We start from the raw sequence: 26,578 nt of genomic DNA on the forward strand, positions 1-26,578 counted from the left end.
GGTTAAGGTTCAGGTTGGGCTATATTTTATTTGAAGTCAGAACTAAACCAAATTTAGCAAAATGATATAAATTGTCACATATTTCAATTAGAGTGTAGAATTTGTTAAAAACAGTAGTGGCTCAGTGGTGAGGACCTCGGGTTTAAAACCGGATAGGGGGGTTCGAGACCGATCAGTATACGTAAAGTGTAAATTAAATAATGAAACAAACAATTATTTTATATATAATTTATTATGCTTTATAACAATTCAGATATTGTATACAATAATACATTCAAATGCTAATAAACAAGTGATAAGAAACTATTTAAATTATTCATAAAGTATTTAACAATGCGACTTACAGTAATGCAGAACAACTAATATTAACGTTTTGTAGTTTACATTGTTTATAGATATAAAATCTTTAAAATGCAGCAAATATTATATATCTATTGCCCTATAGGCTTACACACTTACCGAATCCCAAATATTACATAGTACCGCTATTATTATCTTTTTATACATTGTATATACAAAAAAATAAAAATTTCACTCAAACTTCTATCACTACACCGATAGAAAAATAAATGCATTATGCATTTATAACTCTCAGAATTCGATATGACGCATTTTGTAAAATAAGATCATAGAAAGTCTTTGAAATATTAATTGAGAAAACTAATTCGTGATGAATGTCATAAGCTGAACCTAATAAAATGCACCGTTAAAAATTTATTATGCAAAAATTTTACTTCACAATGACCTCAACATAGTCCATATTTTTAAGATTAAATTTTGATTACATATAAGTTGGAATACAAGTTCTTATTTAACATTTATGTATTAATCCAATTCTAATAAATACAATCAATGGTAGTATCGATAAGTAATATTTATTTTAAATTAAATTTGCGATGAAAATGACTTAGTTATAAATATGTTAAAAAACAAAATTATATGTATGAAGATAATAGTTGATAGCAATTTATAATGTTTTAGCCTCGACATGCAAGTAGGAACGCATTAAGAAATAATTTATATATACAGTAAATATTCTATAGATAAAACATATAATTTATTATGTTCGCGATTGATGTAACTAAAAACTACTCAAACAATTTTGAAAATTATCTCACAAATTCGAAGACAAGAGGGACAAGCTAAATAAATCAATGTTACAGTATTAAATGTAGGAAGCATATAAATAGAATTATAGTTGAATATTTCTAATAACAAGTATTATGACGAAGTGTTCAAAGAATCCTTCTGTTTCCTACATGATGTATTGTGATTAAATTATTGTTAAATGTTTTTAAATGCAGTCATATTTTTGGAATTTTATTTTTTAAATAATATATTATACCTAATTAAATCGAATAGAATAAAAATAGCAAATTGTGAGAAAAAATTAAATACGTTCCACAAATAGCTATTTATGGAAATAATATAACTCAATATCTGAATAGACATGGCAAAACACGTATGTTCACGAATATACCTCATTACGATTATAATAGGCTACAAATATATTATTTCAATACCCCAATCACATACCGTGACATCCGATAGACTTATTACGAATAATCAAATTACATTCTATTGAGAATACATAAATATACCAATTTATTTTATTAAAATATTATAGCCATAAACAAATACTATATACCTATTCCTATTCATCACAATACGTACTTAATAAACCAGCTCCATATTTTAAAAATTATTTATCCCTCAAATAGATCTTTCTACTAATAACAGTATAATAATATAGACACATTTAAATGTTTGAGATAGTATTATGCATTGACTTAATATAACAAATAATGAAACAGCCGGAAATGTTACATAAATACGATTGCATAATCATTTAAAATCAGTCTAAGGAGCACAGTATCAATCGCTTAAAGGACTAATCAAACCACAACAAGCTGCAACAACTACATACTTAATAACGATACGATAAGATTCAAAATAATCGAGATAACTGGAGATAAAATATTATTTGCCTAACGAATTATGCTCTAACAATACTCTAAGGGTTGGAGAGTGATATATGAATTAGAAGCGATGATAACTCCAGCTCTTCTGAATAGCCATTTGTAAGGATAACGCTGCGATAGCCGGTACGGAGACACTTTAACGGATATACGGCTTGGCCAATGAAATTCGGATCACCAAACACATCTTCGTCCTGAACCAAGAACCTTATCAACGCTAAATCTGGGTTCTCAACCTCGAACTCGCATATGTCGTTCCATATTGGATTTATTCCATTGTCAGCTGAAACATTTGCATAACAAAATGAACGACAATGTTATTTCTTTAACCTACTCAAAGTACAATGCCAATGTCACTGTGATTTTCAAGAACAGTGGATAATGGATAATGTCGCAACTATGTTACAACGTTGCTTTGGACAAGTCGTGATACGTATATTTCAAAAGAACAAGATTAAATCGATTGATGGATTGTAAAGATTCATGAATGCAATATTGTTGCATCTAACAATGGTGCAACTGACTGAGATAACCTTTAAAATGGTTTAAATTTAGACTATTACAGACAAGTTTACCTACGAAACAAAATAAAATATTAACAAATTATAGTTCCACAAGAAATACATCGGCAGATAAAGGCATCGGCTACCATGTTATCTATCTCTAAAGTCTAAACAAACGCTGAACATCGTCTCCAGAAATTTTTGGAGGTAACCTTTACCCATCAGGTTTACCCTTTTTGTAGTTATACCTGTAAAAAAAATTGTTGTATTAAATAACTCACCAACAGTCTTCGTGACGAGTTTAACGCCGCTATCATATTCTGCACCAATGATCTCCACTTCGACGAAAGGACTGGCTGTGCCTCGACCCATCTTGCACAGATGCCTCGCTCCTATCACACGCAGTCGCACTGTTATTGGTTTCAATTTGTGCTCGATACTCTTCTTATCATATGGGTTATAATGTTCGTCGAACATGAATTCGGGCTTTAAAATATAACCGCATCCACCGTTTTCTTTAAACTTCCCCATATTGATCTGCATCGGTTTGTCTGGAGTCTGATAGTTGAGCGCAACCATTTGCGAGCCGGCGTTCCAGAAGGATATCGGATTGTAATTCGAGGAGTCGATCCTTTGTCCCTTGGGGTAGATGCGGCTCATTTGGACAGCGTGATATTTCATGAAGAATGCTGTTTCTTGTTGGCACATGAGCCGTTCGGCTTTCGTCTCTGGGAAGGAAGACATCTCATTGAAGATGAATCCCTTCGTGCGTATTCTGTCCTGGTTGAATGCGACAGAACGGCAATAGACAATGAGATCGGACATTTCTTTGGCGATGCGCCACGTGCGCTCCATTTTTCTGTGCTGGAGGGATCTTGCGCTAGCGCTATGGGCCGCTTCTTTGATGGCTGAGAGCCATTCTAAAGCATTCTCTCTGGTTGGGGCAGCCATATCGAAGGGAGCGCACATGGATGGGCTTTGTATGCGAACGATCCAACGAGCCGAGCCACTTTCCTCACCCACCACTAACTCCACTACCGCTCCCAAAACATCGACCACACCTTTCTGCAATGAGCCCAATGCTGCTGATTCGTTTTCTAGACATGCCTATATCAAAAATAATCAAGTTAGTGATGCTAAATTCGAGGTTCAAATATCATAAAAAACACTGTTTCTGTTAAAAAATACTATAAAAGAAACAGTGTAACTATAGAACTTTCACTAAAACAAATGAACAATTATCTTACTTTCAACAGATGCGTCTGGATTGAAATTTAGATTCGATAAAGTTCGTTATTCGTTAAAGTCACGATAATTACGTTAATTTTCTTTAAGATTTTTTTAAGTATGGCCGCCGCCACCATTGCGACGTAACGTAAAAAATATATGGGCGACGTGCCTTACCATCAGGTGACGCATCTAGTCCGCTGTCCGCTCTCCCCTAACAAAATTCAAACACAAACATTAATTTATTCAATAAGACTTATTATAGAAGCACAGTTTTAATATTTACCACCGTCCGTCCGTCCGACAATATACTCACAATACTGGGCATGTGCGGCACCTCTATCTCTTGCACATAATTGGCGGGGAACCAGTGGTGTCTCTTCCCGCCGTAGTCCCCCCGCCACCAGCCCTCGTCCGGTTTGTCCACGTTCGTGATAATTGCGTGCTTGCAGAACGACAATTCGTCGTCCTGTCTCGCTCTATAGTCGTATAGAGCTTTCACCGTTACCTATATGATCACCTTATAATTACACACGAAATAATACTGCCCATCTTAGTTTAGCGGTCATTTAAGGTACGTAATCAACAAAGTTAAGAAAGCTGTACACGTGCTAATAGAATAACGCAAATTCATAATCATATGCATAAATATAGTCTCCGATTAAAAGTGATACACGTGTATTTTGCAATTTTTTTATAAACCATTTCGTAAAAAGGACATCAATTGGAAAGCAGTGCCGCTAATGGGTTGCAGCGTGTACTGAGTGGATCCCTCATTTGCCTCCAAATTTTTTCATTTAATTATTTATATGTTTTAAAATTTAGTTTTTCTGTTGCTAATCGTCCTTTATTTGTAACTTTTTTTTTTAATTTTATGGGGTCAAATAAATACTTCTTTCTTATTTATGTCATAAAATGATGCATATCATGAATTGGCGTTTTAAAGCTTTAATCGAAAATAAACTTGTTGCAAATTGAAATCTTTCATACTCGGATACAATCTAGACTTTACTCAACTTGCTCGGGAGCTAAATCAATGTACATTCAAATTTACATAAACTGAATAATTGTTCTGCTATAGGAGGTAGCTAATATAATAGACAAACTACGTCACATGACTTCTATGGCACTAAAAAGTCTATATGTTAAGCCTAAAATAAATACTAAACTAAATAAAACTTCTTTCAACTAACTACAACTTGTAAACTCCTCACCACACACATTGACCACCAAAAGTGCGACGTAATTCCGTCACACATTTGTATTTTGCCACTAAAGGAATAATCGATATTAAAGTTGATTAAGACAGTAAATATACAAAGAATTACAATATTCAAGTCAAATCATTAAAGAAACAATTCAAAATATAAAGTTTCCATCAAAATATATATATTCAATTATTTATTATTAATTATTTGCTATTTATATATCTTTAGTTATTATTATTAATTAATTTATACCTTTGATGTGAACGATGTCGGGTCCATATAGCCTGGAGTACCGTAAACAGAGCTATCATCAGGTTCCTGGATAAAATGAAAAAAGTTTTATATATTAACACTCTTCTCAATAATAATATAGTGATAAAATTATAAATAACTAGCTGCGCCCCGCGACTTCACCCGCTTAAGTCCGTATCTCGTAGGTATATAATATAGGAATAGGGATAAAAAGTTGCCTATATGTTATTCTAGTTGTTCAGCTATCTACGTATCAAATTTCATTGCAATCGATTTAGTAGTTTTTGTGTGAAAGATCAACAAACACACACACATCATTACAAACTTTCGCATTTATAATATTATTAGTAGGATAGGATTCATGAACTCATTTCAACAGTCATTGCTACATATTCATATACACGTATCGCTATTTAATACTCGACATACCTGAATTATAATAAGAAACTAAATATATCCAGGTACCATGGGTATACACTAAAATACATACTGGACAAACGCGTCGATACACGAATAGTTTTTATCTAAATACTTTGGCTTTAGGCTTTGAATTTTTATGTTACTTTTTTTTCCATAGTCATCTCCTGACAAAACGAATACATAAAAGAAAGATTTACACAATACAGTATTGACTTTTGGAAGTTTTGATGCCCATACAAATGGTGATTATTATTTAGATGTCAACTTACCGTAATTAATCTTCTCACGATGTCTTCACTGATTGGGAACCACAATCTGACTTTCTTATATAGGGGATGTTTCTCGTAATACGATATAAGCTCAACAAGGCTTTCGAACTTAACTGTGCCTATAGTATACAATCTACCTTCCTGTTTTATCCTACAGTGCTTTATTTCCCTTTCAGATCTGGAAAAAAGCCGTATTATCACGATATTACAGTCCTATATTATAAGCTAACCTTTCATAAAATAGGTCTATGTAATAATATAACGCTAACTAAATATATTTAGATTTAAATATAAAGACCATATTGTCTGCGAAACATGGAAAGGTCCCAAAACCTAATCTTCCCAGATACAGATTTTACTGAACACCTACCAGTACCCTATCCTCGGCTTAACATCAAATGACCAGCTTTGGGAACGCTGTGGAGTGGTCCCGAATCAGCAACAAATTAAACGCCGCAAATGGAATCGGATTGACCACACACTCCGGAAGGCAACTGATCATATTGCAAGGCTAAAGGGAAAAACTTTGGACTGGAACCTTCAAGGAATGTGTAAAAACTTGGCCATCCTAAGCAGACCTGTCGGCGGTCATTTATAGCGGAGGTCATATCAAGATAATTGGGAAAACGTAGAGTGAGATAGAAGAGGAAAACTCACATTAGGAACAGCAAGCGGAGCACTGTGGATTCCTTCTTGACCATAAGATTGTTTACCAATTTTATGCATCATTGTCAATTCTCTAATACTTCGTTCGTAAAAAATTCATAGACAAAGTTAAGAAAATTTGAAAATACCGGGAATCTGAACAGCTACTTAAAATAAAGTTAACGGGTTCTTCTCGTAGACATACATTATTTTGTTATATACACAGACAGCTAGATAATTTTAAACCCATTGAAATAACTTGACACGTAATATAAATACGTTTAAAATTATCATACGAACCTGAAGCTAATAGCATAAGATCCCTGTTCCTTCTCGCTAGGTCGCACTATAAATGCCCCATCCGTATTGGCCTTCCTCAACAATTCTTCCGCTTGAGCGCGAGTACAGTATGGGTGATACCACTCCTTGCCCTCATGTTTGTTCGGCTGTGGTACAGGCTCTTTTAACGTGATTAAAAACTCCTAAAAAAAACACTACGATTTGAGGACCTCCTTCGTTATTTGGAGCGTCGCTTAAAAGTTGTATATTTTAAGACGCTATTGTGCTGTTACGATGATTAATTATTAAATAAATGTTTACTAAGAAGATCAAGTAGGTAACGTAAAAATTTAGGTCTGTGAAAGTGCAAAGTTTATTGGGTCACTTCACAGATGTTCTGTATAATCTCAATTTCCTTAGATGTCATTTATCACCATACTACAAGCAAATTTCAAATTATAACATAGAAAATCAAAAACATAGAAGTTACTATGATATCATAATCACCTGGCTGCGCAATGGATGCTGTCGATAATGCGTGATCAAGCTATATAAGCTGTCAAAGCACACTGTATCAATCAAATAATATTTCGTCACACCCCTCTCCTGCTTCAATTTTATACGGCAGTGGTTGACTTTTCCTTGACGCCAAAACGATAGACAATAGTCACCTACGAAGGTAACGCTTTCCCTTACAAGGAATGTTCCATCACCCAAGTGGGAGTGAGATCTCAGGAGATCCTCTGCTTCTTGCCTATTGCCAGCCAACTTCCCGTGGAACCAGCATTCTCCAAAATGCAATTCATCAGGAGGTATACTCGTGGTATCCCCCTCTTGTTCACCGTCACTATCTATATCCGTCTCTCCTTGCGTGCTATAGTGTTCTGTATAATATAGCTTATTCTCAGTCAACACGAACGCGTGTGGATTCCACTCTTTATCAACGGGATCCTCCAATAGCAGAATCCCATTTTTAATTGTATTCCTTAGATCCAGGTCTTTCCCTTCCTCTTGGCGAACCGCAAACGAATTTTCTTCAGCGCCTTCTGGTAGCTTCTTATGCTTCAATATGATTTTCTTACGCAAATCGTGTGGCGACGGCAGGCACGTCTCATTTTTTTCACACGGCTGAACGATCAGCATGTCTCCAAAGACATCTTGAAACGCGTTAGCCATTCTTCTCTGTTGCGGTAAGGAGCAGTTATCTTCTATTGACAGTATAAGCGGGTAGTCGGAAGTAACGAACGCGTGCTCTTTTATTGTGCGCAATACGTCCATGAATCGAATTTTAGTTGTTAAAGTATGGCCGTGATAAATGAATGGTGTTCCATCTGGGCCGTCCCAGCAATCGAGCTCAATGCACCGACAACCCGACCTTAGACAACGCACATAAGCTTCTATAGATGATTCACTCGAAAACTGATCACCTGTTAGATAGCTGAAAAACATTCCATCATTAAAATATATATTATTTGTTAGGAAGACACCATTTAATCAATGTAGAAACAGAATAAACATACGTATTATGTGAGGACGAAATCCAATAATGAGCTAAAGGTCTTGTCATGTCCTGAGTTACATAATCATGTCTACTGTCCCATATTGTGTTTTGTTTGGAGAACAGCATTTCAATGAACTGTAAAAAACAACACTTGCAATACACGTAGTTACTTCTTGAACATAAATTGCTACAAAATTGCTTTCAAATTTATGCTCAAACTATGAATTAAAATGTTTTTAAACTATTTTCATTTGTGTATTCGACCAAACTGCTAAAAAAAAGTATGCACTGTGCCAAAAGGTGAGCATGATTGATTATACACTTACTTCGTTAAGTGTGAAATACGGTTCATATATATCCCTTTGAGGATCACGCAGATAATCTCTTATAAACTGAGAGGTTGATGCTTCATCTTCACCCAACCTATCGTGCTGCTCCTTAATCAGAAATCTTTGGAATTCGTGGAGAGTTATTGTTGTGCCATTAGCACAATATAATGAATACTTGTCAAAAATATCATGCACATTCTGGAAAAAATCTTCGTATTATTCAACTGTACTACATATAAAAGTGTTTAATCATCATTTAGTTGACGATAAGCAAGTTTTCTATAGCACTGCACAAGAATAATCTAAATCTTAGTGATGATACTTTAAATTATTTCAATTGATTTGTAAAATAACACATCTTCTCTCAGCTCATGTAAACTATATGCACATGTAAACAGGTCAAGGATTTTTGCAAGAATATTTCGAATATGTGTATTCTCTTAAAATATTATACCTTATCTTTAATGTTTTTACAAAGGTATAGAACAAAGCTGGATATCCTAGAGAATCTTCAAAGCAATAATTTAAAAAAGCCTAATGTATGAAATTGTTTTATATAACATTTTTATTACTTCATAAATCTACCTATAATAATTTAATTTAAACCAAATTACAACTCCATCCAACACAATCTAATAATCTTTTTTATTTATAGGTATACAAGTATAATGGAGCTAAAAAAAACCTCCTTACTTTCAAAGCCATTCTGTGAAATTAGCTACTATAATCAAAATAAAAAAATAAAACATATATAAACTCACATTCTCATCAAATATTAATTTGTGGTAGAGAATAGAAAAATCATCAAATCCAATTTCCCCTTTCTTATTGGTATCCACTTCTTGAAATATATCCCTAAGTTTACTTGTCGATATTTTACAATTAATTTTTGGCAAAAATGCCTTTACTTCTTTCAACGTAATCCTGTTTAAAAAATGCAATAAAATATTAAATATATAATATGAGTGTAATTTTATCAACTTATACAGTTAAATTCCAGATTTCACTTACTTTTCATGAGTGTTTTCTATTGCATAAAATTCTTTCCTCAACCACCTCTCAATTTGTAATGGATAAGATGCATTCACCGCCTCCTCTATAAGGAACCTTATGCCTTTGATCCAAGCTTCAACTTCTTTGTCGGTCTGGGCTAAAATGTAAATGGATTCAAACAAATTCTAATTTTAAATTCAAAATAGTATTTACATGAAGAGCAACTCACAGTTGCATTCATAGCCTTGACCATGCAAAATGTGAAACAGTTCACACCAATACCGTCATAAAAATTCAAGATATTTACATAACATGCCAAGTATACTACCTACTCACTAAGAATAGTTCTAATTGTTCCACCAGCTTATATTGTAATGCTAAATATTCAATGTTTTGTTTACTTTTATGGTTGGTAGTAAAATATATTTTTTTATACAAAAATTTTTAGTTTTAACATAGTGCTACATATTACAAATGAAACTATTTATGGTTGTGATGTATGAGAATATTTCTGTTATGAGTATAATCAATTATAATATAAATTACCTGCAAATGATGCTGACCGCAATTTAAACTCGGTACCATAATAAATGGTAAAGCATTTGGAACTTTCTAGCCTTTTGGCTTCCTCAGGCCATCTTTCAAAATCCTTAGATAATTTACCTACTCTCACTTCTTTGATTTCTCGAATATCTAAAGCTCCTTCGTAAGCATGTCTTTGAGTTGATCCATTTCTACACCAAATAACTTGATGAGTTTCGCGACGCACTAATAAAGTGCGACGCTCGGGACGTTTCCGAGGAAAAAATTTAAAGACTGTTGATCCACGCTCTATGTAAGAAATAAGTTGATCTGCTTCATGGATAAGTCTATCATTGCCCCCGTTGTAACAAACAGAATTCATTGCACTTCCTTTAATATCGACCGACTACAACTTCGTGCGACCACGGCACAACTGTGACTACATGGGTTACTTTTATAAATATGGTTATATACGAAAGACTTTAGTTTACCGAATAAGCATAAAGTATATTCGTACCCGTGTTTGATACATAATACATATTACATACACACAATTCAATTCTGTACACTATTTTGTTTGTTTGACATTTCCAAACCAAATGAGCAAGACCATAGAGAAAAGCAGAAACATTTCGCCGAACTGTTGGCATCCCTGTTGGATATAGATTATAAAATACTATAGATTGTCAAAGAAAGGTGGAACCACGGTCCGAATAGCATGTACTTCGGGGTAAGGAACTTTTTAATGTTAAAGAAATTATCTCAGAAATTTTGATTTGTAATGTAAGGAAGGTAAATATATTTTGTACCATTGTTAACACGTCAAGACATAAATAAAATAAAGATTTAACTTTAATTAAAAGTTAATTTCGATGGATGATAAACGACCTTGACTACCAATATGTGAGAAAATTTTATGATTAACCCTGATATAACTGTTATGTATTGTGGACTTATCTAAAATAATTCTCCATAAACCTGTTACATTTTTATTCCTTAACCACTGACCCGATTTGATAAAATTTAGACCTAGAACTCAAGCTAGATAAACTAGAACTTGGAAAAGGTCGAAATGCTTTTTGTCAATAAAACAACCCTTAATATAGTCAACAAATCATAATTACTTAAAAGATGCAGCATGCTTAAGCAAAATCTATTCTAGCCCCTACTATTTTACCATTTTTAATGATAATCTCAATATCAAAATGTGAATATAACCGTGATTCCAATAAAGAACACGTTGGCAGATACGTACAGAAGGCATATGTACAATTTTATAGGTAGATAGTATTCATTATAACTAACAAAAATGGGAACAGTTTAATTTTAATATTCTCCACTCAGCACGTTGGTTTTATCCCTAACCCTCGTTATTGTACTCTTTAGGGTATTAAAACTTCAATAATAACGTAATAAAAATACCCTTTGGTTAAGACTGAAAACTGTGTAAAAGTATTTGTATAACTGTCTTTCACTTTTCAAATTAATGATTTTACGTGATGTTTGTGTTTGGAGTGTTAGGAGGCTAGACTAGGCTACTTTTTACCGTGGTGAGATATCTTATTCTAATGGGTATTTCCTGTGAACACGCAGGCAAAGCTGCGGGTAATAATTTTCCTGTTTCATTTTTGTGTACGGTATAAAAATAATAGGCAAGAATAAAAGGCGCAATTGATTTTAAACTTTATTTATTAGAAAAAAGAAATATACACTTATAATTACACATCTCAAAATATTTCGTTTCGTTTGTTGCCGAGTAAGGTTTTAACATTAAAATATATATAGATCGGAATTTGCTTAAACTAAAAATCAGTCATTTAAAATTTAAATAAAATAAAAATTTGTCTCCAAAAGGGTAATATTACACAAATAGTTTCTAATAGTTTGTGATTCAATAATTTTATATGAAGAAACAACATTTATGTAAGGTATGTAGTTTCTGAGTACATTCACTATTACGATTTATATTATTATTATTATATTTGATTATTATTCTGTGGTAAATACGTATAATTTAATATTAATAAATAATTTTAAACACTACATTACGATTAGAAAAGTAAAGATAATACAATGAGACATGAATTGAATTGTAATATGCACTTAATATGGTACTTAATATCCTAATAATACATCTAAATGTATTCTTGTTACAGCTATGGTATGATTTTTCGATATTTGCCTGTTTAACCTAACCACAAAAGAGAATGGCCAAACTGGGCCTAACTGTTAATTGCTGTTACAGAAATCATAATTTGTAAATATTCCTTTTCTGATTTCACAGGGTCATGTTTGTTATATTTATGGAATCTGCATGTTTGTATCTATGAACCCCCAATAAATCATCAGTGTATCAATTAGGCCCAAGGGCCTGTAGGAGTTCGCGAATTGTTATTATTATACGCACGGTTGAGTAATTGTTCACATATACTCCATATTATACCAATAAACATTTTATGGTATTAAATCTTATGATACTATAATATGTAAAGGATAAATAATCATCAAAATACAATAACTATTTAAAATTTTGGTAATACTTACTGTTACATAGTGTATTCATAGATAAACAATTCATGAAATAAATAATATTTCATGGTAGTCTAAACTAATTTTTCCAATAGATAAGGATCTAATAATATGGGTATAGGATGTAAGTTGATTAATTCAGATCTAAATACATATTACTAAATATTGATTAACACCGAGTTTCTATTACATATACATAAAGACTACAAGAGTCATCCAACGAAAAGCGAATTAAAACTTTACCCATATAATAATCAATCACATCTCATTACAAAATCTTTACCATCTCATTACAACCTGCTTTACCACCGCCATCAATTAGACCCCAAATTACTTTACACTATCGGTTTACAAAGGAATTAAAAAAAAATCCATTATTCATGATTTCCTGATTTTAATTTATTTATTTTTCCTATATTTCCTTCTCATCGGTTCAAAAACCACTTCTCAACAAATGCCATTAGCTCATAAGCAGGAAATAGTTGACCAGATGTTTATAAGAAAGTCCCTATCTGGAATATTCAAGTACATTTTCTGCTTTTTATAGATCAAATCAAACCTATCTCAAGAACAGTTTTGACTTTTGGCAACATAGTTATTTGCCTCAATTTCAAATTTGTTCCAGGTTATATCATGGTGTCTCAACTCAAGTACCTTACTATCTTTCCCAAACATCGCTTCTCGTTGGCTACATTTAGTTCTATGGTTATCATATTGGACACATAATATAAATTGTTCATTTAATGTATAGACCACAACACATATAGCAAATATGAAACCCGTTCTCTACATACTTTAACATTTAATACTATTTCATACAAATACACATTACACACAGCTATATTATTGACCGTTTCTGTCAACGCTGTGTTGTTAATATGGAAATGGAATGTTTGTGGCATTTGTTCAGGCGGCTGTAGATACACACAGAAACCCATATTAACATGTTATTTCATTCACAAACTTTATATTTTCGTCTGCGGTTTGACACATCCTAAATGAGATCGAGTAACTTCAATTGTTCGATGAAGTGATGTCTGTACTTTTATTTTGTTCAATGAACCACCCTACGCAAGGTATGTGTATATTTTTATAATATTAAAATAAATAGTTTATCCATTGTGAATTATTATAAATTAAATTTAATTTATTGTTTGATTTTGTTGATATATTCTTATATCAACGTATATATGTAAGTCTCATGATTACTACGATATTAGTAACTGTCGGTAAAAATATAATCGATTTCCTTTAAAGAAATAAGTTATGCCAAACAACTATAAAGATTTCAAAACCTCAAAAAGGCAATGCAAACTTGCGGAATTTTGTGCTTATAAAAGGAATATTTATTATTAAATATTCATCGCTAATTTTAATGTATAGCGTAGGCCGTCCAATACACGTGAAGATCCGGTGAATAACAGTCACATTTTGGGTAATCAATATAAAATAACTTATATTGGGAGTATTATACTTTTGATCGTATTTTCGTATACAAGCATTTTTTTAAATAAATCTCAATATAAGTTAGATCGTATGGTGAGTCTCTGAATTTAATTATATAATACTATAATTAAGTATTAACAGTGTTGAGTGAATAATAATAGGGTGTTTATCAAATTCAGAGATCCAAATTCATAAAGATTGTATTAGACATAAAACCACTAGGGTTTATTTTGTATGAATAAATTTGGACACATGATGTCTGTATTAGGTATTGTGGATAAGAAAATGGCAGCTAAAAAGGGAACTTTTCTGCAAGCAATTGTGCATATTAATGCCAAAATACAATTGGTTTTCATTTCAAATTTTCAATGACATTTTCCTGTCACAGTTATCCTCATACCTTGACCTAAATTATATTGAATAATTCAAATACATAAATCCCGTCTCCAACGATTTAGTCTAACAGAATAATAGACAATAGTCTTTTATTTTCTGTAAGCGCAGTACCACAGATACACAATTGTAACAGACATTCTTAATAGCTGTCATTTTAATAATTTGTTTGTCCGTGTTAAAACCATAGCGGATATGGGAAAGTTATACAATTCTAATTCGATTTTAACTTACACTCCAAGCAAGTAATTTCCACAACTTTACTTAATAAATGTTGTGTATGTTGTACTTTTTTTCAGACATGACAAAACAAATTTGTGACAAAATAACATATTAATTTATCGACAATATTAAATAGTTCCTAAATTTATCAAGGTAAATCAGAGATTATCAAGAATAATTTAATAATTCCATGAACTGTCCCACATTTCCATCCATAAAACCTACAACCAGATAGAAACACATAACATCCCATATCCGCTATTCCCCTTGCTATTCAGTGTAGAAAAAAAACCATTTTTCTCACGTGTATTGTCAGCCTAGTAGCCATAGTCGTAGTGCATCATGCCACTACTGAGCTGCTGGCACACATAACACGGATAGTAAACGTAAGGCTAGGGGCTAGGTGCGGATGCCTGCGTGAGCTCCTCGAAAGCCTGCTCGAGGCAGTGCTTGAGTTCAGCGAACGTCACCAGGAGCACGCTTTGCTCGTCACGTGTCATTAGCTCCACCTGTGGAATTCATGTTCGTTAAGTTGGTACAGCTGTTGTTTCGAATTCGGAACGTAGATTATAGACATTATTTTTTGTCTAACGTACATATTCAGGAGTATTCTCTATAATCTATGACGTGCAGAGCTACACTGCTAATGATAATTTCTGCAATGTGTATCATGTTTAATGTATAACTACATATATTTCGAGGCAGGGTTTGGATTTTTCCACTAGCATACATGCCACAACTTAAGATTACAATCTATTTTTTATTAGCTGTTCGAGTGGTCAAATATTTGCCTCACAATTTTGCCTTGTTCAATTGCTTGCTATTTCATAAAAAAAAAATCGCTTTCTTTGCTTGTCCCTATGTTCCTATGTATGCTTAAATCTTTAAAACTACGCACCGAATTTGATTGGTGATTTCTTTTATAGATAGAGTAATTCAATAGGAAGTATTTATATGTATAAAATCTATTAAACTACACCGAATTTAAAGCGTACGAAGCCGCGGGCAAAAGCTAATTTAAAACTAAATATAAAAATCCATTCACCTTATTATTACTACCGCCATCGAGCTGGTTGAGGCAATGCGACACGTGCGCCTGGTCGAGCCACGGCCGGCCGTCCTGCGTCACCGAGTGGAACAGGTAGTCGCGGAACAGTTTCAGCAAGTATCTGTCCCCTGTCTCCGACCACTTCGTGTCCATGTTCAATCTGTTGCAATGACGATGTAGATTAATGTATCGCAATTTTGTATTACGCTAGCCGAAGAAGTCTTAACTAACTACACAAATAGGGGGGCTCCCTATAAGATATTTAGAAAACTCTATATTCTCAGTCAAATACGACCCGATCCGTCTCGTCGATATAGAATCGACAGCACGAGAAACAGAAAAATTCAGAAAACCTTAAAATTTTTATAATTGAATATTAAAATATAAATATAAAATAAAAATAAAAACAAAATATAAAAATACTAGCTGCACGCCCCGGCTCCGCCCGGGTATTCTTTTGATCGTAATTGAAATAATATAAACTATCCTATCTCTCAAGTTGGTTCGAACTGCACATGGTGTGCGAATTTTATTATAATCGGTTAAGTGGTTTAGGAGTCCATTGAGGACAAACATTGTGACACGAGATTTAAATGTATTAAGATATTTCCCCAAAGGAAGAATGTAAAAAGAAAGAATATGGCTTAATGGTCAGATTTATACTCCAACTGAGCAATCATTTACTTCTTAAATTGATTAATTCTTCTTTAAAAAAAGCTACCTATACGATAAATTTGAAACCTTTAAATTCTTGGAAGAGGATGTTAGTAATGCTAAAATAAGACTAAAAAGAGAAAACAGTTACAACTATTCGGCTAAAGTTTATAGCATCCGTGCGAAGCCGGGGCGGGTCGCAAGTATATATAAAATACATAAAGAGGAAGAAGTTGTATTTTTGTTTGTTTCTTTGTAATGGATAAACTCAAAAACTACTGGACCGATTTTCAAAATTCTTTCACCATTAGAAAGCTGCAACTTCACTGAGTGACATAGGCTCGTATATGTACCACGGGCAAACAGCTAGTGTTATATAAAGTAACACACTTACTCAGGACGCTCATTAATGAAGGACAACTTGAGCATAATACGCAGCAAGCGGCCATTGTCCAGCTCCCTAGCGAGCTGATTCTCGAATACATCAGCACGTCTCTCCAATGCTTCCACCTGATAATTGAGATAATATAATAAATAAAAAACCAATTACCACAACCACTGAATATCTCATATTGGTGTTTAATGCCTTTTATATGAAGTTCAAAAATTATTAATCGAAACGATAATCCCATGGATACATCTATTATTATTATTATTATATTTAACTTAAAAAAGTGGAATGTTAACTCTTAAGTCTTATTAGTAATTATTTTATTTTCGTTTATTTATTTATTAATATTAGGCAACATGTAGTACAGTAAAAAAACCTTCATCAAGTTAAAGCTACATTAACTGAAACACTCAATTCGATTATTGTGAAGGACCTACATGTTCTACATCTTTAGAGAGTAGGGAAGTATCGAAATTCCTGCACTTATCGGTCGTACTTGGTACTCACACAATACACCTAGAGCATTAAATATTCTCATACCGGGCGGACCCGGAGCAAACAATTAGCTAATTATATAACACTAGCTGCGCCCCGCGCTTTCGCCCGCGTGAGTCTGTAACCCGTAGGAATATCGGGATAAAAAGTTTCCTATGTGTTATTCCAGTTGTCCAGCTATCTACGTACCAAATTTCAATGCAATCGGTTCAGTAGTTTTTGCGTGAAAAAGTAACAAACATACACATACATCCCTCCTCACAAACTTTCGCATTTATAAAATATTATAATAGAATAGATAACAACTAATAAGTTGTATAATAGGATTTTACTTTCTAATTTGATTTCTTCTGTTGTGTGTAACATACATTTAATCAGTCTTACAATTAACACATACCAATATTTGGCAGTCAATTTATGAATGAGTAGCCATTGCTGATGTTAGCTCTTTCAAACAGATAATCAAACTAACTCTACAGACATATAGTACATATCCATAATTGATTTTATTTAATCCAGTATCCTTTTTATGTTGTTAGCAATTATTGTTTGAAATTGACTTTTTTAGAACCGCTTTTGAATCAACATAATACACTATGTATTGTATATTAATATTCACATATACTAGCGGTATTATTTTTATAATAATGAACATCTATAGTCTATATAATATATGTGATACTGCAGGACCTACATGTAGGTCATATCTCAGCCACTATAGGAACCATTACAAAATTTCTTGGATTTTTATATCCCTGAGCGCTGTAGGCTATATATGTACCACCGTCAAAGCCGGGGCGAACAGTGAGTTAAATATAAACATACCTGTGTATAGAATCTGGCCCCAATCATTGGCATGAGATCTGTGACGGAGCGCCGTTGACCCGACAGCAGGTAACTATCAAGAAATAAAGTGGCTTATAATATACACGAATATTCCCATAAATCAATAATCTTAAATCAAATACATTCAAAACATTAAAATAAATCGCGTTTGCACTCAAATATGTAAATTGCACTGCAATTGATAACACATAGGTAGCAGTCAATAGAATATGTATAGATATTGTCCCCAGCTCAGTGGCGTAGCTATCATAGGGCCAGGTGGTGCAGTGCACCAGGCCCCCGGAGCTCAGGGGGCCCTCTAACCTCAGCTTTGAAAGAGGGGAGGAAGGCGGAAAGAGGGGAGGAGGGCACGATTCTTTCCCTATGCACCAGGGCCCTTGTCCCCCTAGCTACGCCACTGCCCCAGCTCCGACCGGGTTGTCATTTATCGTAATTGAAATAATATAAACTATCCTATATTTTAAGTTGGATCAAACGGCACATGGTGTGCAGATTTGATTAGAATCGGTTGTAGTAGTTTAGGAGTTCATCGCGTACAAAGTGACGCGTAATTTATATATATTAAGATATACACAATATATAGGTTCGGTAGACCTATATAAAAACAAAATATATCTCATCATAAATCAATCGGAAATTCTTGGTAACTTTTGCAGCTTTAAAGTTTACAATATATATAGCATTGCAAAAAAAAAAAAAACAAATACATAATATAATTTAAATCGTTCGCATTTAAGTGAGAATTCAGCCAACAAGAACCATAAATTTAGGAAACAATGAGAGCATTAATATGAAAATTAAATAGTATTTTATGGTTCATTAAAAACATGTTTTTATGAAAACATCAAAAAGTAGAAAAAGAAACATAAAAAAAACTAGACAATTCGCCATATAATATGATTGTAAGAACACGATTAAATAAAATCTACAATTATATAGAAAACAGCATTGCGTGATGTATAATAAAAAATAAAAAAAAATAGAACAGTTTATAAATTTGCATTCGCCAAACTATTTAATAAATACTCAAGTCTAAGAAATGTTTTCTAAGAAAATGGTTTATTTAAAATTATTCAGTAATTTCATTTAAAAAATACAGTTAAGTCTTGTAATATGTTGCTACATATATCCTACTAATATTAAAAAACGCGAATGTTTGTAAGGATGCGTGTGCGTTTGTAGCTCTTTCACGCAAAAACTACTGAACCCGATGCAATGAAATTTGGCACGTAGATAGCTGGACAACTGGAATAACATAAAGGCAACACAACAAATTTTACAATTTTAGACCGTCTGTCTGTTTATTCCGGCTAATCTCTGGAACGATTTTGACGAGACTTGCATTGGAATACAGCTAATGTATAGTTAGGTTCCTCATGAGTAACTTAGGTTGCTTTTTTTGCAAATATTCCCATGTTTGTAAAATTGGGATTTAAAGGTAAAACTCATTAAAACGGGTGAAACTGCGGGACGCCGCTAGTATAATATAAATCATTTGCAAGAAAAATAAAGACATTTAGATATAACACTTACATAATTTTGCCAAACGAAAAAAAACCAAAAAAAAAAAAACAAAAAAAATGTATATAAAAGAAATACATACAAAATCAGATTTTTGAGATCCGGCGAATAGGATCTGGTCACTAGCTCCATGGAGGCGGCCAAGTTGTCGCAGTGTATGGTACGACAGGCGAGAGACAGGGCCAGTCTGCCTAGGGCGGTTAGGTCATCTTGTTGAGCCTAAAACAAAATATCTATATTTACACCCCATCCTATTCCATATTACTATGAAAATAATCCTACTATTAAAAACTATTTGCTCTCTTCAACTCTATTCGTACATACTACTTACTTTACTTCTATACTTACTTACTTTAATACATAGATTCTATCCTACTAACATTATAAATGCGAAAGTTTGTAAGGATGTGTGTGTGTGTGTTTGTTGCTCTTTCACGCAAAAACTACTGAACCGATTGCAATGAAATTGGTATGTAGACAGCTGGGCAACTGGAATAACATACAGCCAACTTCTTATCCCATTATTCCTACAGGATACGGACTTACGCGGGTGAAACCGCGGGGCGCGGCTAGTATTTAATAAAATGGGATGACGACCAAAAGGAGATAAGCAACTAGCCAAGAATTAACGTTAATTGGAATACGCACTTGGTTTATATCAATCTCGTTGGCGTGCAGTGCGTCGGCCACGCCGCACCAAGCGATACGAATGCGGCACCCAGTCATTACGACTTTAGTCGGATCCAGGGTTCTAGAAAAATATAATAAACGTGGTTGTTAATCTTGAACCAAAGCAAATATAATGATTTTTACGCTTTCACTTTGACTTCGACTTGACTGTCCTGATATATGTGATTATTGTATGATTATAATCAGTTTGCATACTACAACTACACTGAAACATATGGATTAAGATGGTTTGACTTATAGGAAATTTAACCGAATCCATAGCAAATTATAATACTCTATTTTTTAAGAACCCTCTATAAATGAACGTCGTTCAAATATTGTTTCTTCGTAAGAAACTACCCACCTGCAAGCCAGTCCAGCCGCGTGTATGGCCCGCAGGCCGGCGGTCAGTTGCACGAGAATGCTCCACAGCACCGCCTCCGGGAGCAGCGCGCCGCAAGCGACGGCACGCAGCATGGCGTTTTTCTAATTCCCAATTATATATATGAATGGTGCAAAATATACAGAAGACATGCATTTTATGTGGTCCCATTTCTTTTTCTTGCGATCATTTTACATGATATTATAGTTTTTTGTATGGCAGAGCAACAAAAAATGCAGCCGAGCCAGCTGAGACAGGGCATTTGTGTGTACTTTTGCGATCATTACCACATATACGATCTTTTTTTGAAGGAACTAATGTCCCAATTGCCCGTATACAGAACAGTATACACATTTATTTCGAATCGTTAATCTATAGTAGAAACATACATTAAATACGAGAAAGCAATGAACATCAAAAGTCGACCTTCTTACCTGGTGAGTATACGGGCGAGGAGCATCTGGATCCGACGAGAACGGGTCGTGGTACGAGCCATTCGCGTCCGCTGCGTTACCGTTGTTCCCACCAGCGAGGTACTTGTTCATCAGTGTCACAGCCGCTGGGTGATAGTCGTACACCAACATCATAGCTGTGTTTAGAAAACACTTATTATTATTATTATTTTGAACACAAAATGATACAGATTCGATATCAGAGATATACAGAGATTTATATATCATGTCGTTATACTCACAATGATCACCAAATGCTTTAGTAGTGAAGCATTCGTTAAGACGAATGATATTTGGATGATCGATTTGTTTCCACGACTCGAATCTCTTCGACGGCACCGTTCCGTACGAATGCAAGCGACGCAGAGCATAGTGGTCGCCATTTTGTCGATGGGTCGCACGGAAGGAGGTTGCTATAGAGTGGGGTGTCAACCCTTCGAGGGGTATCAACTCCGAGTAAACCTCCAAGTTTTCGGGCAAATCTGTGGGATGTCGATTTTAAATTAAGATATTTTTAAATAAAATACTAAAATTGTATTTTGACTTCATTTGTCACAATCAGTTACAGTCATTATTTTCAGTGGCAGAAATACATGTAGGGTTGTTATAAAATGTAAGATACATACCTCATAGCATTAAATTTTTTGTACCTGGATATTGACGATTATCCGGCTGCAAGTAGAGATCCTCGTTCCTTTGGTACATCTCGGATCGGATCGTATCGGGCATGTAAAACATCGGTCCCAAGCCTAAAAATATGAATAAAAATAAAATATCTCTGACATTATTTCAGTAATTCAAATATTCTGTTACTATATTAACGGTAAGATTATCGAATTATATATTATATCGTCAAAATATCAATAAGTCATTCGCATTTTTTTTTTTAATTATGTTTCACTCTCCGTCGTCGTATGAAACGTCACTTATTTAAATGATGGAAAAATCATAAAATTTACAGTTTTGTAGAGCTAAATGAAGCGACACGCTCCTATGGATCGCGCAAGCGAAATGTTTTCGCTGAACTTCCTTTCTCTACAATAAGATCACTTCGTTCCCCAACTGTCTCCTCTCAGCCCATAGTTGAGGCTCGTATCCACCGCTGTAATGTTATGACGATACCTAGATGTACTGCGGTCTCTTCAAAACTTCTGACAATTGTTCAAAATAAAATGGCAATTTGTACTATGTAAATACAAATGTACTAGGTTAATAATTAATAACCGATACCACTATAAATGGTTCTCTTGCTATAGTTTTTCATTAGTGAGTTCGAAAGTAAGATTTTTCTTCTTACAGTCAGTTTGACGGAAAAAGCACTGTTATTATTATTCTGCTTGTGATATACTTATAATACTAAGCCATGTAACACTTCACGCTCGTTATTACTAACTGGTATTTTTGTGTGATTCCTTCTAGCAATCCACACCATAGCAATAGTAACTGTGAAAGATTAGGTTTGGTACATCATAGCTAGTTTTTATAACAAGGTAGATATTGCAGTCTTAATGTATAAGACATTTAGTTATATTATAAAGAGATTCACAGGAATACGTTTTAAATAACATGTATCTTACAAATATGAAATAACCTGCTATTGTCTAAATCTGCTAATGCATTCGCTAATACGCAACATTCAATTACACATCAAACTATAAGAAATAAGAATAACAGCCATGCAAACAAATTACAAGTAAATAATGTAATAGTACCTACTAGAGGTTAATGGTAAGGTTTTGAATATGCAAAATAAATGGTACACAAAAATGCCAATTGCTCCTATTGCAGACTAGCTAGGGATAACCTTAATAAAAAAAATATTGCCAAAAGTTGTGATACCGTCGTTATTTAACTATTTTGCCAAGCTACGATGGTTTTTTTATGCCAATAAAAAATAAAACCCGAGAGTAAGCGACTGCGTACTGCGACGAAAATTTCAATTGTCAGGTGTATCACTAGTCAAGTCAATTGTTTGCGGAAAATAAAACCATTTCATGCCATAACAATTTACTCATAGCCATCATCGCCGTAAAAGTAAGGTTATACATTTACAAAAAGAACATCAAGAATAATAATGACTTGCAATTATAACCTGGAGATGTTAAGTTGCTCCAAGGAGCGTAGTATGTTCCAGAATCGATCCCCGCACAATGCGATTGCCATAGGCGGGGATCGTCAGCGAAGAATGGCCCTTAAAGCCGAAAATTTGATATTTAAAACAAAACAGCGTTAAATTATGATAAATGTAAATCCATACACCATGTCATTAAAACATTATTCATACGCCATTATTTCCGTAAAATTTAAGTGGCACTGTCGCCTTATGCTTATCTAAAATAATTATTTAACTTTTTTCGCTGTTGTCCTTTTTCCGTGTTATTTTTTATAGTGTGATTGTATTTATCATATTGGCATTAAAGCTTTCATGTGACGATAAGTGATTTGTTTAAAAATTATTTCAAGAACTGTTATGATATGAAAAAAATGTAAACGAATGTTGGCAGATTGCCCTACTATTTGGCAATATGTTTATGATAACAGTATTCTACAATTTATAAAGTTGCCTCAAATTTGACAAAAACTTGTAACAAAAATTTTATTATTCAGAGTATTTTATTTAAATAGAAAGTTCCACTGACCCTGTTTGGATGACATCGGCCCCATGTGTTGAGGTGTACTTGGATACATTTGTGGTGGATATGCAACTGATGGCACTCCCATGCATTCTGATCCCCCTATGAATACAGAACTATTAATTATGATGAAATTCCAATATATTTAAAATACTTACATGTTACATCATACAAGTACTAAATATTTGATATTGAATTGAGAACCTAAATCTGGTGTTATTGGGCAGGTACTATATACAATTTTTATATCTTTTCTCTCTTGCCCAAAAAAAAACACATACAGGATAGTTTTGTTGCAGTTATATGATAGCATCATATAGCTATGTGATCATCTGCTTGTTTGTGTAAAAAAATTTACAAGAATAGAAAAGTTATTCACAACCAAAAATAATTCAATAATATTTGTTTTTGTTTTTATGAATTTATACACATTAATATATTCATATTCAATTGTATATAACATAATTTTTGAAAGTTAAGTAATAACTTGTCAATTGTTTTGAAATAGGTATTGAAAATTTTTTTATGTACAAATCAGATGAGAACAACAATCCTATTAATTCTATCGCAGTGGATTTCTTGTACTATTTTTTGTTGATTTCAGTATAAGTAATTTTGCTTTTGATTGAAAATTTTCTAATAGCCACACTTACAATGGATATGAGATTAGCAACTCATTCGATGCTTATGAATCTACAAATGCACATTGTATACAAACCCATTGATGTAGATGAATTTAGTCCACCAGATGAGTTAAGACTATCATTTGTTGAATAGAAGTAGGTAGTGCCACCAACATTTTCCTGTTACAAATTTAGCAATAAATATATTGAAATAATGAAATTACATTTAGCAACAATTCCAAGAGAAGTTAGTCACCTGATGGACTTGTGAAGCACCAGCCAAAGAGGAAAGTGCTGTTGGCGGGGAGCTCTCTGGTGACTCTGGCAGGATGGCTACGGGAGTATAATAACTCACGGGCACAAATTCTCCAATAAAGACCTGTTAAGTATGCGCATTTTAAAGATTTGCATGTTGATCACACAAAATAAAAATATATTTGGTGAACGATATTTGAGGAATTATATAAAACTACTACTTACTTTCCTGACAACAGGAGGCGAAGGTTCAAGACTTAATTTACCAAGTGCCTGATTCAATGCTCTTGTTGGCGTAGATGTATTTCGATTCTGAAAGGAAAGATCCTATTGATGAAATATTACATCTCTACACAATTATAATTATTTACATATCGAAGTTTGAAAAAATAGTTCTACCATGTAAGTGACGAGCTTCGACTCTTGCGGCAGAGCATTTGGAGGAGTGTATTGTAAATAAATTGGAGGATCCATTTTCCCGTGATGATACACTTTACTGGGAAAGAAAAAAAACACAAAGGATTAACATAACATAACAACATTTCAACACTACGCCGGGACCAAAGCTTACCTGCTTATACGGAATTAAAGACTCATTTTCTTTCGAAATAATCAAAATGAAGGGTATTCAGAAATACCACGATGAACAATGAACAATGCCACACTCTATCATTTTGGAGATCCTTACATTTGCGCCTTCGTCTCAGTACACATCAAGCACGTAAAAACTTTAAAACACGTATGAACTTGAATACGTGCTTAAATACATTGTAACTATAGAGGAGAGCAAAGTGACTAATTAAAATTTCATCAAAATCAATAAGTTTTACATGTGTCATGTACTAGTGTATATAGCACACAAATATCCTATCGAAGTAAAATTACTAAGTACGTAGGTATAAAAAAATAACAGTGCACAGGGACACGAAGACAAATACATGAAATGCTATAGACTATTTTATAGAGATATGCTATTGGCTCTTTAGTCTATAGTTCAACAATGAAACGTTATTGATTTATAGGGCGCACACAACGCCACAATACCTAGACGCCTAGAATCTATGTATGTTATAATTATTATATACCTACGTTCTTAAACATTCATGAGGTCCTGGATCTATAAATTCCGTTACATATGTTATTCATAATCAATGAGTTGTTAAAAAATTGTTTTTATATTATATTCAATAATGAATTTGAATAATTTTTATGTTCAAAAAATTATCAATAATAGTTACTAATAATATGCCATGATTGCTAGCAACAAAAACTCATGAGTGAAAGTAGACATTTACTCTGTGGTCTGTGGGTCGCAGAGTAAGTAATATATCTAAAAATAAAATACTATGGTAACTAATACGTCGCAAATAGTTAAAACTTATTGCCATAAAGGAAAAAAAAAAAAGTAATACGTCAAACACCTGTGTATAATTATATAGTTATAATGCGTACTCAGTCAGTGCTGCCACCTTGTTTTTCTAAAAGAACAACTCGGAATTCTGAAAAGGACTACAAAATATGGCTACAAATTAATAAACGCGTGTGATGAAGAAAAACGTAGTCGAGCATACCACTAAACCGCTGGCATATGTAATTTTTTCTAGTTTGGTTATAATTCTGTAATATAATTAAAACGAATCCTTTTAATGGATGATTAGAACTTCTATTCTGTGGGCAATCATAACGTTCAGTACATAAACAAAGCTAAGTTACGCTGAGTACATACTACCACATGTATAGGTAGTAATGTTCCGAATTAATCCGAATTTTCGAAAGGACAGCCCTTAAATCTCAACAGTAAGTCGAGAGTTTGTGTGGGAGTCGAGCACTGCTTCGGCACAAATTGGGTCAAGCTCGCACCGGGGAAGTTACCACACCCTCACAGAAAACCG

General features: G+C 33.6%; 2 protein-coding genes across 4 annotated transcripts; both read right to left on the reverse strand.

The window, feature by feature from the left end:
* Positions 1–213: 213 nt before the first annotated feature.
* On the reverse strand, positions 214–10,718 carry LOC119835662 (1-phosphatidylinositol 4,5-bisphosphate phosphodiesterase gamma-1). 2 transcript variants are annotated; one of them, XM_038360627.1, is made up of 12 exons: positions 10,152–10,718; positions 9,624–9,762; positions 9,374–9,536; positions 8,610–8,810; positions 8,303–8,418; positions 7,290–8,220; positions 6,804–6,985; positions 5,859–6,036; positions 5,170–5,235; positions 4,026–4,217; positions 2,764–3,547; positions 214–2,262 (listed from the first exon to the last, which is right to left on the reverse strand). In XM_038360627.1, the coding sequence occupies exons 1-12, from the start codon at positions 10,507–10,509 to the stop codon at positions 2,015–2,017; spliced, it is 3,558 nt and encodes a 1,185-aa protein (XP_038216555.1). In that variant the 5' UTR covers positions 10,510–10,718; the 3' UTR covers positions 214–2,014. The 2 variants fall into 2 exon arrangements, with proteins under 2 accessions (XP_038216555.1, XP_038216554.1); XM_038360626.1 differs by having other exon boundaries at positions 2,764–3,589.
* Positions 10,719–11,798: 1,080 nt separating this feature from the next.
* LOC119835663 (PAN2-PAN3 deadenylation complex subunit PAN3) lies at positions 11,799–25,647 on the reverse strand. Of its 2 annotated transcripts, XM_038360628.1 has the most exons (17): positions 25,258–25,647; positions 25,086–25,182; positions 24,912–24,998; positions 24,688–24,810; positions 24,527–24,611; positions 23,815–23,910; positions 23,268–23,366; positions 21,826–21,924; positions 21,418–21,657; positions 21,158–21,312; positions 20,706–20,827; positions 20,321–20,423; positions 19,755–19,891; positions 18,131–18,203; positions 16,814–16,929; positions 15,763–15,925; positions 11,799–15,226 (listed from the first exon to the last, which is right to left on the reverse strand). In XM_038360628.1, exons 2-17 carry the CDS (start codon positions 25,158–25,160, stop codon positions 15,110–15,112), a joined length of 1,890 nt encoding a protein of 629 aa, XP_038216556.1. In that variant the 5' UTR covers positions 25,161–25,182; positions 25,258–25,647; the 3' UTR covers positions 11,799–15,109. The 2 variants fall into 2 exon arrangements, with proteins under 2 accessions (XP_038216556.1, XP_038216557.1); XM_038360629.1 differs by lacking the exon at positions 23,268–23,366 and having other exon boundaries at positions 25,258–25,645.
* Between the last annotated feature and the right edge of the window lie 931 nt (positions 25,648–26,578).

Source organism: Zerene cesonia, chromosome Z, assembly GCF_012273895.1.
Source record: "Zerene cesonia ecotype Mississippi chromosome Z, Zerene_cesonia_1.1, whole genome shotgun sequence".
NCBI lineage: Eukaryota > Metazoa > Arthropoda > Insecta > Lepidoptera > Pieridae > Zerene > Zerene cesonia.

Coding starts and splice junctions, on each gene's coding strand:
- LOC119835662 (XM_038360626.1), bottom strand. CDS start 10,509: ATGAATTCTGTTTGTTACAACGGGGGCAATGATAGACTTATCCATGAA. Junction 5,236..5,858: donor TCGTGAGAAGATTAATTACG/GTAAGTTGACAT, acceptor CATTTTATCCAG/GAACCTGATGATAGCTCTGT. Junction 4,218..5,169: donor CGACATCGTTCACATCAAAG/GTATAAATTAAT, acceptor GTGATCATATAG/GTAACGGTGAAAGCTCTATA.
- LOC119835663 (XM_038360628.1), bottom strand. CDS start 25,160: ATGGATCCTCCAATTTATTTACAATACACTCCTCCAAATGCTCTGCCG. Junction 21,313..21,417: donor TAAAGCATTTGGTGATCATT/GTGAGTATAACG, acceptor TTCTAAACACAG/CTATGATGTTGGTGTACGAC. Junction 15,227..15,762: donor ATGGCGGTAGTAATAATAAG/GTGAATGGATTT, acceptor TGAATTCCACAG/GTGGAGCTAATGACACGTGA.